We start from the raw sequence: 13,893 nt of genomic DNA on the forward strand, positions 1-13,893 counted from the left end.
CCTTAGTCTGACATTTCCAATGCATGGAAGACCGCGAAGCTGATCACAGTTTCAAAGAATCAAAAAAAAAAAAGGGGAAAAAAAACAAAACAAAAAAAAAAACAAACGAGGAAAGCATAGTCACGAATAATGCTCTCCCCTTCTTCCCAGCATGTTATGGGTAATCAAAGTCGTAGATGTTTGCCATCAAAATTGATCATATAAGCAGACATTTCAGTATCTGTATAAGTTCATAGACTTAATGGTCTGACCACTTGACTCCATTCACTCTCCATACATAAACATTCCATCACAGTCCCTTCATCCCTTCGTCCCATTTATGGACACATTAATGCCGAGGTAATGACGTAAGGTAAAAACGCTCTGACTGTGACTAATTGGTGATAATGGCTGAGAAAAAAGTTTTACACTGCCAAAAAAAACAAACAAAAAAACAAAAAAACAACAACAAATGGCACAGCCCAATCTAATCAAAGCCACCATATTTAAGCAGATAATTATAATTGTTTCGATAGCCACAGGCTGAAGCACCGCAGGGGGGTCTAAAATGATGTAATTAGAGGTCCATCAGACACCATACTGCGTTGAGAGGTTCACTTGCCATCTCGGTTACAGCTGTGGAACCGATCAAACTCATGATGTCGGCTTGAAAACAAAAAAAAACTTTTTAGACTGGCATGCAAAAAAAGACCACTGGCTGAACGAGTATTCACAATCTTTATCTGATTACTACTCATGACAAAATCGCAATCGACAATCTTGTTGGAGTAGACACGGGTAACCAACTACAATCTTTGTTCCTTCTACCTCTAGACTACTTCACCCCTGACATCATCATTACCCTCGATCTTCCAGCAGCAGCCGAGACATCTAGCGAGCAGCTTGAAGATTGCATGGTGCCTGCCCTGCAAAACTCGATTGTTCAAAGATTTCCACATATGCTCTGCTTACATCCACTTATACTATGTTGAGTCTGTTGACTAACTATTTACTGTATTCAGATGGTTCAGTCTCCCCCAACCCCTTATGACCCAACGCTCGTGGGTTCGCTAGTCTAATGGTCATACATACTAGACGAAGGGGTAACTTAATCAGTTTATCAAAGAAACACGAGTAAAAGCTTGCAACAAACTTCGCCTGATATCACAATTTTAAATCTCTGTAGATAAACTGTACCAGTCCAGCATGTCAACTGCACTAAGAGCCGTGTTGATAACACATACTAGTTTCAGACCTTCTCGTCTGGATAACAACTGTCGTCAGTTTAGAATATCAGTCGAATTTCCGACACGCAGGTAGAGATTGGGATCTTATTGTTGTTTCTATGTTTTGATAAAATGTTTGTCGTAAAATCTTTTTTCCTAACACAACAAAAATATTTTCAAAATACTGCCTAAAGAGTTTTTTAAAATATGTTTGTCAACAGAATTAAGAAAAACAAAAGCAAATAAGCAGCATTGTGTGTGAGGCTGCAATGCTTTTCGAAGGCCGTCGATATTGTCAATCAAAAGCCAGGCAAAGACAGAAAATGAATATGAACACTTATTTTTATCCATCAATTGAGCTCGTGTCTGTCGCGGTAAAAGTTGCAGGCTTTGTAATCATTTTGCTATGCAACACATCTCTTTGCTGCCTATATTTTCAAGCATAAAATTTTTGTATTGAAATACGCCCTGAACTGGTATGATAACGTACAATTGTTTTGTATAAATATTGATAACAGTCTGTGTCTATTTGAATTTGAACTATTTAGTCTTACTTGCATCCGGTGAACGATACAGACAGTTAAATGTAATCATTACCATATTTCGGCAAAAGTAAACAACACTTCTTCCCAATGGAAGGGAGCAGTCCACTCCTATTGTTTCTCCTGTTTGCTGCTGCTCTAGCAGGTAAAAGGCTTTGTGTCAATTAATAAATAACTTGTGAAATACTTGCTTGGTTGTTAACATCAACATCCCTACAGCTTCCATTTACATGTTTTTGCTCCTTGGCAAAGCTGATAGCATGTTTGTTTATACAAGGTGTATACTTGTTTACACAACCATGCCTCTGTCTTATAATGTTTAAAAATGAATTTGACATATCAATTTGCTGGTTAAATCTAGAGGAAACAGACTGGTTGACCTGTGATACATTTTAGAATTTGTGTTCTTGATGCTTCCTAATACAAATACTTATCTGATTTATTAAGTCTACGCATGGTGACATAGTTACAAATACTTTGTAGACTTCCCAGTTAAAAGCTAAAGGTATTTCTCACCTCCGCTCAGACATTTTTTCAACCTATATAAGTTATCTTCGGACGGAAGCGTCGTTGGGTTCTTCAGGTCCTAGACTCGAAGACTCCAGGCTCACAGTACTGGAACTAAAGACAAAAAAGTAAGACATGACTGTGTAGACTGTAGAGTATAGACAGCCAAATACTCCATCTACTCTCGGTGCCGTGACTAGTGAGCTGCACCTTCTATAAACTGTGTTGACATCGTCATCCATAGAGTGGACCGACACTTGGAGTATGATATGTCGATGAATGATTGAAACCCTCACGACCAGCACGTTGTCGTGTAGCACTAGACGGATTCTTCATCAGATTGTTAATTGATATGTCAATGAATGGCGGAAACCATGACTTTAATTGTTGTGAGGCAGTAGAATGGCTGAGTTCTTCTTAATACATTATTGGCACATTTTTAGAGGATGTACATAATCAATCAATATTTTGCTAATGGTTGTTAATTAATGGCTATTTAAAAAAATAAATAAATAAGAAACCTTTTTATTGCTGTCTTATTTAACCATTAAAGCTCCATTCGGAGTAACAAGACCTCTGTGTGTGTGTTGCTTCCAGTAAGCAAAGGACATATGCTGGACTGTAACTTTGAGCAAGACTTCTGCCAGTGGAGACAGGTCACAGGGGCAGATAGCTTGGACTGGCAGCGACATTCTGGCAGCACCCCTTTATCCACCACGGGACTCAGTTTTGACCACACAACGGGCAGTAAGTGCTCGCTAGCAGAAAGTTGCTTTGTCTTCCCCGCGTTCATCGTGTTTATAAACCGTGATTCTGTATTTAAATAAAAAAAAAAATTCTTAAGTCACAGGCCATATCGCCTACCCAGTCTGACCTGGTATGTCTCAAAAAATTTTTTATCATCGAAAGACTTCACCAATCTATGCACTTTAGATGAAAAAAAGTTACTGTCAATGTTGTCTTAGATTTTCTATTAGTTATAATTACTTCCTGTAGCTAAAACGATATTTTTCTTGATGTCCTTGAATGGTTTACCTACCAGTACATTCAGTACAAAACTTGGATCTTAATACTCAAGAAGCTTATATACAATTCATAACTAGTTCTACAAATTCGAGCATTGTCCACAAGACCCTCCAAAATGTAAATCAGAATCTGCAGTTTTCGGTGTTCTTTGCTAGGAATGTCAAATCATGAATTAAAGTAATTTTTCTAAACATCCTGCAATCCGTTTATGAGCAGTTTTACCACAGATAAAGATTAATTTACCCCAACCACACCCTTTATATATACATATATAAAACCATCGGTGGATTTTGTATTCTTAAATGTCTGCGTAGAATATTCATCGCTCTCATTAGCATATCGATATAGCAATATAGTTAAAACACTTCAGGCGTGTTCGTCTACTTGTCCAGAAAATGGTTCCTACGCGTACGTCTACTTCGATAGTTCCAATGGTATAGCAGGCGCCACAGCCCAGCTGTACAGCCCCTTGCTGACTGTCGGGAGGAACAACTACATGTGCCTGACGTTCTGGTACCAAATGAATGGGGGACACACAGGCACCCTGACACTGTACCACAACAACACCAGGCTGTGGGCTCTGTCTGGTGGTCAAGGCAACGTGTGGCTGCAGGCGCAAGATCACAATCGCGGACATTTCTCACGAGGAGGTAGGCTTCCAAAAGAAAGACAATGGAAGGGCATTGCTCTCTGAAATGTATATAATCTGCGTTGCATAAACTGAACGTTTTTAATATAATATTTAGATGTATGAGAATTGTTCAAGTAAGACAAATTCTTCAGAGTTTTTGACATAAAGTTGTATTTTATTCAACGGGAAAAGTACGTTCTAGAGAAAGTGTGTCTTCTTTACTCAGTTGTTTATCTGAAAATCATATGTAAATATTAAAAGAAATTTGGTCCAAAGTTTGATATAAGCCTCTTATAATCCACATGTGAAGGAATAATGAAATACACTCCAGAAATACACTATATTTCTATTGATTTCTTGTGCAGAGTTTGCAGCCGCTCAGAACTTGCACAGGCTTGTGTATGCAGACCACATGTATGACACGAATGAACCATGGCTTTAATGTATAGCATTCAGTATGCCATTCCTGGTCTAGTAAATAGCACTAAATAGTTCTTTTCCATTTTCTGCCTACGTAAAATGTCAATAAAACTTTTTAATTATTCTTCGTTTGTGCAGATTGTGTTTGAAGCACAGAGAGAAGGTTTTGCATCAGGCGACATCGCTATTGATGATATTCTGATGAAAAATGGTGCCTGTGTTGATGCAGGTAAATAATGAGAAAGAAAGAAAAGGTGAAAGGCTTGTATATGTCTTGTGTGGGTGTGCACAAGGGCATGCACATGAGAATGAGACAAGGATACTATCCCATCAAACACATGACTCTGTTACTTATAATTCAGATTTTACTTTCTGCTAGATTCCTGTGACTTTGAGAAAGACCTGTGTTTGTGGACCAATGCTCATGACAGAAAAGATGAACTTGACTGGCTACGTGTCCAAGGCAGCACAGTCGCCAGGTCCACTGGTCCGAGCAATGACCATACCCAGGATACATCCAGTGGTCATTATATCCTACTTGAGCCTAGTCCAAATTATGCAGAAGAAGCCTATGCTCTTCTTGTGTCTCAAGTATGCTTGCTGTATTATAGTTTTCTAAAATATTACTTTAAATTAGTATGACTTAAATATTATTCTTAATGTATGAAGATTATATTTTACATAACACTTGTTCTTTCTTGTCTCTATTTACATCTTTGCATCAGGTCAGGAATCAGGTCTTGTGCTTTTTCATCAGTTTTCAAAACGTAAGCTCTGCTAAAGCAACTTTTATTTTGCCTTTTTTCCAGATATTTTCAGCATCACCTGGAAATGATTACTGTTTTAGCTTTTGGTACTACATGAGTGATGAAGGCGCCAGTACACTCACAGTCCTCATCTTCAGTAATGTCTCCCGTGATGTTATTTCTCCAGAAACTGCTCTCTGGCAGCACCCAAATGGTAATGGGGACCAATGGATCTTTGCTGAAGTCAGTATCTCCACAGATTACACAATGGAACCTTTCCAGGTGAGTCTAGTTCTATCATGTCGAAGTCAGCAAAAGCAACTCTTGTTGCTGTTAACTAAAATCAGGCAAACCTGATAACCAGTGATTAGAAAACTTGAGAAAATTTGTTTTATTTAGATTAGATAAGGTAAATTCCCTCCCTTAATTTTTTTTTTTTGTTGCTTTGTTTTGTTAATGAGGAGTAGGTGTTTAAGACAACACTTTTCTCATCTCCTCTACCTCGCTGCATTAATTTCCCTATGGAGTACTTATTTTCAACAGCTGTACCAACTGCACCACGCAGATATGAAACTAGTTCATCTACAAGTTCAGATATTTGTGCTCTAACCACTTTGCCATAATTAAATACATTGAAATCAGTACACATTTCAATGACAGATGTTAGAAACTGTTGGGTATTTCAGATTGCCTTGAAGGTGCAGTTGGAAAGGGTAACCATGGCACCTATTGCTGTTGATGATACTGCTCTTATTTTTGGGTATTGTCCTACGCAGTTTGATTTTGCACCAACATCAGGTAAATGGTTTAGGTTATATAAATATAATAGTACTATATCGTAGCACGCATACACGCGCACGCGCACGCACACAGGACAAGTACAGGCTTGGGGTGGGGGATAGTTACTGGCCGGGTGACAACCCCGTGACCGAAGGAGCGGGAGGGGAAACGACTATGGTGACAGGGATGCGGGGGATGTTTTGGAGGGAAGTCTGGTGCGAAGGTCGGGAGAAGAGAACGTGAGGGGACAGTGTAGAGGTCAGAGCTAACACTCATCGAGAGCGCGAGTGTGTGGTGTGAAGGTTTCACTTTAGCCAGAACCATCGACTGGCGTTAAAGAAAAAGGACTTGGAAATCCATGACAGTGTTGTGTTTGTTCGTGTGGTGAGACCGGGAAAGCAACCCCAGCTATACTCTGCTACATAAAGTGATTCAGAATGCCTTTTCCACTTTAAAGAAAAACCAACAACAATCAAAGTCTTTAAAACCTTGTGTATAAGCAGACACAGACGTAAGAAACTTTTTGTAGACTTTTTAAAACTAGATAATTAATTTCTTACAATAAGCAAAGATCAGCATTCCGACAATTCATTATAAGTCAGAAACAAAATGGATCTGTCAAAAATGCTATGTTGAATGAGCAGGCATGATATAGTCGTAATGCTGTGTTCTGTTTATTTTAGACATTAGCCTTATCTATTGCGACTTTGACCATGGCAGTACCTGTTCATGGAATCAAAGTACATCAGATCTTTTTGACTGGACACTGGCTAGTCATTCTACTCCAACTGCTGGTACTGGACCATCTGATGACGTCAGCGGAGGTGGTAAGATATGCTTACATCGTTTGTACAGGTTTGAATCCGTGCCCAAGAAAAATTTATGATTATTCATCCATGTTCTTTAATTAATAGATAGAAAAATTTATAAAAAGAAGAATGTTTTTTGCTGATATTTTGAATCTGATCTGTAGTGTAAGATTGATCTTGACACCATTGTATTTAACCGATCACTTAAACATTTGTCATGGTCAGGGAAGAATTTAAGCATTGAAAAATTATAGGATATTCATTTTACTTAATGCCTTTTTTTCTGTTTAAATTATATCATCAGGTTCTTATCTCTACCTGGAATCTTCGCCACAAAAGGTCGGTGACAAAGCAGACCTAGTCTCATCTCTGCTGCCTCCGACTGATGGACTGAGCTGCTTTAACTTTTATTACCACATGTTTGGGCCCACAATTGGCACACTTTCAGTCTACATAGCTGTTGGTGTTAGCGAGTCCTTGAAATGGACTCTCTCTGGATCTCAGGGAGATGAGTGGAAAGATGCCCATGTCACCATTTCTAGCAATTCTCACTTCTATGTGAGTATCTGACATTTCATCCATTGAAACAACTTTTGCAATAGCTGTAATTAAAATGTGAGTTCTTTTTTAATTTCTAAGAGTTAATTAATGTTTCCTTTTGCTTTTTTAAAAAAAGCAAACATTATTTCTTCTGAAAAGTAAAAATAATTTCATAATTTTTTTTATAGATGTAGCATTTCATCACCATCATTACTTTAATAAACAAGCTTCTTTTAGTTGCTTATAAACTTTATTGTAGCTTCTGATCATCTATTTCAGATTATCATCAGAGGAGTGTGGGTGGTTCACAAGGAGATATTGCTATTGATGAAGTTTACTTTGAGCCCCAAGCCTGTCCTGAAATAAATGGAGGTGAGTGCTGTTAAAAAGGACCAGTAATTACTTTTAGACAAAAGACTGTTATTTGTATATTAATGACTTTTAGCAGAAACTTTATCAAGGAATTATAAGATTTGCAATTAAAGTGGAAGATATCTTTTTGTGAAACACTCCTTTAAACAGTTAATCCAAGCATAGGAAAGAGATCAAGACCTCATCTCCCCAAAGTTTGCTCATTGATTGGACAATGCCTTAAGTAAACTGTTTGCTCCCTGATTCCTCCTTGTCTTTTATTGCTTGTCTGCATAGTGTTTCTCTTTCTGCCCTTCGTATTCTGTTCACGTCTTTCATTTGTCTTAAGCACTGAGAGAGTGCTTCTTTATGAGCATGATTATGCAATATGTAGATCACATGTTTCTATTATTTTTTTCCCCATCATATTCTCAAAGCTCTCACATCGGCTGCAGTCTTCAGTGACATGTTAGAATCTAGGTCAATAATATGTGCCTTTCTAAAAAAAAAAAGGATGAACTTTTCACAAGGCATTTTATTAACAGACTAACACTATATTTTGTTCACTTTCTAGTCATTTTGAGCGTAATTTCATGTCTGACTTTGGTTAGCTTATAAATTAAGTTAGCATGCATCTGTAGTCACTTTATACTTGAAATTTTATATCTTTCTACAATTTTTCAGATTTTATTCTTTAATGTATTGTTAACATCTTTCTGTGATGTTTTTGTTGAATTTTCTGTTGCTGACTAGAAATGAAATTATCCAGAAAACTTCATATTTGAAGCTCATTTTGAGTTTTCACTAAACACAAACTCCTTCAAGAAATAAGAAGTATTTGTCTGTGGGTGTGGATGTATGTGCATATGTGTGTGTATGTGCATGTGTTGTGTGCATGCAGTGATCTGTGATTTTGAGGTAGACATGTGCAGCTTTGTTCAGCTTTCCAATGGCAGTCTTCACTGGATCAACACCAATGGCTCCAACCACAATGGAATCAATGTGGATCACACCACGGGCTCAGAAACAGGTCCATAAATTTTTCTGTCTCACTTGTCTAAAAATTATGAAATTTTGTTAGTTTTTTTAATCACATTAAAGTGGTTAATCACTTCATGTGGTTATCTATCACAGAAATCATTTTAGCTGAATAGCTACACATTTGTACCTTTCATCAGGTCACTACATTACACTCACGAACTCAAGTAGCACCAACAACTCTGCAACAATGGTGTCACCCATGTATGCCCCCTCCTCTGGTGAGTGCCTGCAGTTCTATTATCACATTCATGGCAACAATGGAGGCTCCTTGAAAGTGCAGCTTCACTTGAAAACCTCTGAGTCTATCATCTGGCAAATGCAGGGTGAGCAAGGAGATGACTGGAAAATAGCACAGGTTACAATCAAGACTCTCACAAAATATCAGGTAAGTCTTTATACCTGGTGACACATTTTATTTCTTTTATGCTTGTCTTAGTAACTGTACATTTGCACTTGTATCAGTTCTTGTTAACAATGAGAAACAAGACAAAAGCATAGTTCTCTAAACTTCTTCTCAATCTTGGTTCATCCCCTGGAAAGCCCTGAAATGTCTCAAATATTATATCATAAATATAAAAAAAATAAGAAAAGTTCTTTTTCTAGGTATATCTGGTAAGTGGTTATATCTTTTGAAAATGGTGTGATCAGGAAAGAATTTCACAGCTTCTGTGCATTTTCCACAGCTTTCTTTCAGTGGATGGATGCTTCCTGGTTCAGGCGATGTTTCACTAGACGACATCTCCATCTTGCCATTTCCATGTGCAGAGCCTGGATCTTGTGACTTTGAGACTGACTTCTGCACTTTCACTAATTCCAAAACAGATCAGTTTGACTGGATACTGGGTTTTGGAGATACTAAATCACTCTATTCTGGACCTAGCACTGATCACACAACTGGCACTGTAGAAGGTCAGAAAAAGTTATCTGTAATTAAAATATTGTAAAATTATGTGATTTGAAACAGTTTTATTCATAAAAATATAAATTGTTTCATGAGCACACTTGTTTGCTCACATAGTGGTTGACAAAATTAGCATGCTTATGCATGTGAGTGTGCAAAGATCAGTGTAGGAAATTGGAAATCTGTGTGTGTATGTGTGTGTGGTGTATGTGTGTGCGCGCGTGTGTGTGTTAAGTACTTTGAACCTGCCATTAATTGTGGAAAAGGTACTATGTAAAGGAACAGTATTATTTATATGTAAAATCCAGCAATACTTGTGACCAGGCTTACTGTTTATAGCTGATGTACTTACTGCATGCAACATACAGTATATGTAGTACATAATATATATATATTTAATGTGCTTTTGGCAGGGCACTACATTTTTATTGACAGCACTACGAGTCTTCCTGGTGACAAGGCCCAGCTTGTGAGCGAGACCCTACACCCCACCCCAGGAAGTTGCCTGGTGTTCTATTACAACATGAATGGTGCAGGTCCGTGTGCTATAATAATGATCTTTTTACATCATTTAATTACTAATTTGATTTGCTTTTATTAAACTGGATCCTATTTTATTGTGTAGTGGGCTTAAATATGGGAGTGCATATATGGTTTTAGGGTGGAAAGCTTGATGACTATGTGTGTTAATTCTGTCAGAAACTCAAACTCGGAAAGAAAGCACATGGCAGACCAGAAAGAAATAAATACCCTTTCAGTTTTGGTGGCCAAAGTCTCGTGACTCGGCCATGCAGTTGCCCTTTTAGAACATTCTAGACATTTTTGACAAAAGTAACATTAACTTCACTTTGGGCTTGAAGTCTGGCTTGCCCATAGCAAAACAGCTGACTCAAACATGCATGACTTTTGCTTGTAAATAAAGAATGAAGTATCGTGTCATCTGCCCCCAACACATTATATCCACCTAATATGATACCCAGAGGTAATTTTGTCAAAATTGTCTTTTTCTCGATATTTCCATTTCATACTTTTCTGCAGTCTTTGAGTATGCTTTAATGATTATGATTTTTCTACTTAGCCTATGTGGTTAAAACAAGCAAGAACTGTCTTTTGGTCAGTCTAATCTATGTACATTTTGCAAAAAAGGCATGGGATCACTGAATGTCTACAAGTCCACACAGCTCAGCCAAAAGCTAATCTTCAACCAGACAGGACATCATGCTAATGCATGGCTTCAGTCATCTGTGAACCTTACTTCTGTGACACCTTACACCATTATCTTTGAAGGAGTCAAGGGAGCCAACAATACCAGTGACATAGCATTAGATGATATCTCTGTGTCACAAGGTGCTTGTGGCCAGCAAAATGGAACAGGGACACCTGGAATCACCACAACACCATTATGTAAGAAAATGTTTCATTCTCTTTATCAATGAGAGATGATGAAAGGCACAGGATGCTCAAAGACTGGTAACACTGATTATAAGCATCTTCACACCCTGCCTTTTGCTCCAAATTTGATTCCCACACAAAAAAATTCTCCCACAACTATATACCCTCTATATGTCTCCACCTTCACTTCTCACACACTTATGTTAGATGGATGATCAAGATAATGAGTTGAGACTGTATTTTCATGTGATAAAAATATAGCTGGAAATGAAAATTATATCCTCTTTGTTTCCTATAGCAATTCCTAACTTGGGCTGCGACTTTGAGAATGGCATTTGTCAGTGGACACAAGATACTAGCAATCAGTTTAACTGGACATGGCAGCAAGGTTCAACAGCCACTGCTGACTCAGGCCCCAGGTTTGACCACACACAAGGAAACATCCGAGGTGAGCTTCTTAAACTAAACATCAGCATTTAAAATAAAATATGTGTTGGGGATGTTTTACATACTTTTGGGGGCAATATGTAAATGAGAACTTTTTTTCCTATCTGGAATGATTCTTGTAACTTCATTTTCTAAATTCCTTCTTGAAAAAAACTCAGGTGCTGCCCATATATGTAAAAGTGGGTTTTTTTTACTAAACAGAAGATAGGACAGGCAATGTTGCTGTAGTAAAGGAAGTTGCTTTATGCTTTATTCTTTTCAGTTTCTGTTTGATAAGAGTGCAGTCAGTCAGCAGCAAAGTAAAAATATTCAATGAAGGTAGGATATACTTCATACTTTAACAAGTGATGTGCCTTTTCAGGGCACTATGTGGATGTTGATGCCTCCCATGCAGCCAATGCCACAGCCCGCCTGCGCAGCCCACAGTTCAGCAACACAGGCTCAACATGTGCAACATTCTGGTACCACATGTATGGTGCAGATGTGAACAAACTGAACTTGTATCTTGCAAGTCCTGGAAAACCTGGTTCTCAAGTCTGGACAAAGTCTGGCAACCAGGGCTTTATGTGGCAGTATGCAGAAGTTGAAGTAGGGGCTGTTTCTTCCGCACAGGTAAAGTCATGTCAAGGGATATGTAGGTCTTACCAACAATAACTTGCAGCATCTTTGTGCATGAGGCAGAAGACCACAAATAAAAAGCTTTGTAATCTTTTCCTAGGTAGGACATTATCATTTTAGTTGACTGGCATTAAAAAAAATGTCTCTTTTTGTAGCCAATGCTCACCTTTGTCTCTGGTCTTTTATGGGACACATCCATACACCAACATGCAGGCATTCTCTCAGCTCTAAACTTGACTTGTACAGCACCATAGTTTTGTACATTTGTCAAATGACGGTCATGGTCAAGAGACCAATATGCTTAAAATAACTGAGGACAAATATTTTTGGAAAATGCATATTAACTTCTGCCTGCTTATACATCTCATACATATACAGATCTTTCTATAACTTGTTTTTATATATATTCAACATGTACAAATCTTTCTTTAAACTTCTTTTATTAATGACAGCTCATATTTGAAGCTGTCTGTGGCACTGCATACATGGGAGATATAGCACTGGATGATATCAGTATAATCAGTGGTCCATGTCCTGCACCAGGCAAAGATTTATGTAGGTGTAACCTAAGTATTCTCTATTTTTCAGGTTTTATATCATAATATACCCATGTGTTGCAAAAAAGAGACAGATAAAATCTGGTCAACATGGGGAGATGATTGTTTATAGCAGTGCATCAAGAGCTGTACACAAAATAAAGAGAATAATATGGCCCTTTTATGGGTAAAGTCTTCCCATTTTTCTCAAGCTTATAATAAATTTGTTGCCATTCAATTATCTTCTGGAAGTTGATTCTCTTGATTTACTCATTACATTTTTTATCCAGTTTTCTTTTTTCTTCTTGTTTGGGGACAGCATTTTGTGATTTCGAAGACACTCACATGTGTGGATTCGTGCAGTCGATTAGTGACCAGTTTGATTGGGTATTGGAAACAGGAGCAACAACTCCAGACTTAGGACCTAAAGTTGATCACACATATGGCAGTATAGAGGGCAAGTTTCATTCATTCATTTATTTGATGACATTGATAAAAGATATTTGAACTGAAAACTAGAATGGCCAACAATAACAAACAGAAATCCTTTAAAATGAAATGCCACCACTAGCAGTTTATGATTAGGATTAGACTATCCTTCTAAATTTACAGACACATGGGTCAGTATTTTTCATTCTTATTTCAAATATTTTGGTGTAGTGGGTTTGAAGCTGAAATAGTTACAGTAAATGGTTAAACAGTGCTATATCCCTGAAACCAGGCTTAAAGCACGTTACATAGAGACAAGCGCACGTATGCATGCACACGACCAGAATAAAAACGCTGATGGACATCCCTGTAAACAGGTGTTATATCCAGATATGTATATTAGAAAATAGTAGATTTAATTTGAAGATTATACGGAAGCCATAAAGTGAATCAAGAAGGACAAAACAGTTTATTTACACTGTGTTTATAACCAATCACAAACAGGTCACTTTATTTATCTGAAGCCCGTAAATTTTGGAGGTGAAGCACTACTGTTAAGCAAGCCTTACAACCCAACCTTTGGAAGCTGCCTTACCTTCTGGTACTACCAGAGAGGAGGTGATGTAGGAACCATTTTTGTCTCCATTGTTCCTGTTGGAGAAGAAATCACACCATCATCAATATGGAGAATGGATGATGACCAGGGCACACAGTGGCACCTGGCTGCTATTAACATCGAAAATGCAGAACAATTTCAGGTCATTTTTTAGTTTGTCATTAAGCAACATTTCCATCTTGAGTCAAAGAGTTAACATCAAACCTGCTTGTGGTTGTTGCATGCACATGTGTGTGTGGGTGTATACATGCACATATTTCATAACATGTTGGCCTATATGTCTGAATGTAATTCTTTGTCTATCTTTCTCTTTATAGATAGAAATTTGTATGCCCACATACTACTTGTATGAGTTA

At 37.7% G+C, this 13,893-nt stretch overlaps 2 protein-coding genes across 2 annotated transcripts in view; both read left to right on the forward strand.

Annotated features, from left to right (window-relative positions):
• Positions 1-1,764: 1,764 nt before the first annotated feature.
• LOC112558593 (MAM and LDL-receptor class A domain-containing protein 1-like) lies at positions 1,765-4,765 on the forward strand. The gene is made up of 5 exons (XM_025229135.1): positions 1,765-1,892; positions 2,852-3,001; positions 3,673-3,930; positions 4,470-4,560; positions 4,711-4,765. Exons 1-4 carry the CDS (start codon positions 1,838-1,840, stop codon positions 4,478-4,480), a joined length of 474 nt encoding a protein of 157 aa, XP_025084920.1. The 5' UTR covers positions 1,765-1,837; the 3' UTR covers positions 4,481-4,560; positions 4,711-4,765.
• A 2,423-nt stretch (positions 4,766-7,188) lies between these two features.
• LOC112558982 (MAM and LDL-receptor class A domain-containing protein 1-like) overlaps positions 7,189-13,893 on the forward strand; it is a 30,586-nt gene continuing 23,881 nt past the window's right edge. Inside the window, exons 1-12 of the mRNA XM_025229768.1 lie at positions 7,189-7,224; positions 7,486-7,578; positions 8,459-8,587; positions 8,736-8,983; positions 9,282-9,507; positions 9,913-10,035; positions 10,646-10,903; positions 11,190-11,339; positions 11,700-11,950; positions 12,409-12,511; positions 12,812-12,949; positions 13,426-13,679. Of these exons, the coding sequence (XP_025085553.1) occupies positions 8,482-8,587; positions 8,736-8,983; positions 9,282-9,507; positions 9,913-10,035; positions 10,646-10,903; positions 11,190-11,339; positions 11,700-11,950; positions 12,409-12,511; positions 12,812-12,949; positions 13,426-13,679 (1,857 nt within the window). The 5' untranslated portion in view covers positions 7,189-7,224; positions 7,486-7,578; positions 8,459-8,481. The remainder of the gene's footprint in view (positions 7,225-7,485; positions 7,579-8,458; positions 8,588-8,735; positions 8,984-9,281; positions 9,508-9,912; positions 10,036-10,645; positions 10,904-11,189; positions 11,340-11,699; positions 11,951-12,408; positions 12,512-12,811; positions 12,950-13,425; positions 13,680-13,893) is intronic.

The sequence above is a fragment of the Pomacea canaliculata genome, linkage group LG3, assembly GCF_003073045.1.
Source record: "Pomacea canaliculata isolate SZHN2017 linkage group LG3, ASM307304v1, whole genome shotgun sequence".
In the NCBI taxonomy this organism is placed as follows: Eukaryota; Metazoa; Mollusca; class Gastropoda; order Architaenioglossa; family Ampullariidae; genus Pomacea; species Pomacea canaliculata.

What these genes read in the sequence shown, in the direction of transcription:
- LOC112558593 (XM_025229135.1), top strand. Translation starts at nt 1,838, where the DNA reads ATGGAAGGGAGCAGTCCACTCCTATTGTTTCTCCTGTTTGCTGCTGCT. An exon ending in GTTTGCTGCTGCTCTAGCAG is followed by an intron (nt 1,893 to 2,851) that starts GTAAAAGGCTTT and finishes TGTTGCTTCCAG; the next exon opens with TAAGCAAAGGACATATGCTG. An exon ending in TTTTGACCACACAACGGGCA is followed by an intron (nt 3,002 to 3,672) that starts GTAAGTGCTCGC and finishes CTACTTGTCCAG; the next exon opens with AAAATGGTTCCTACGCGTAC.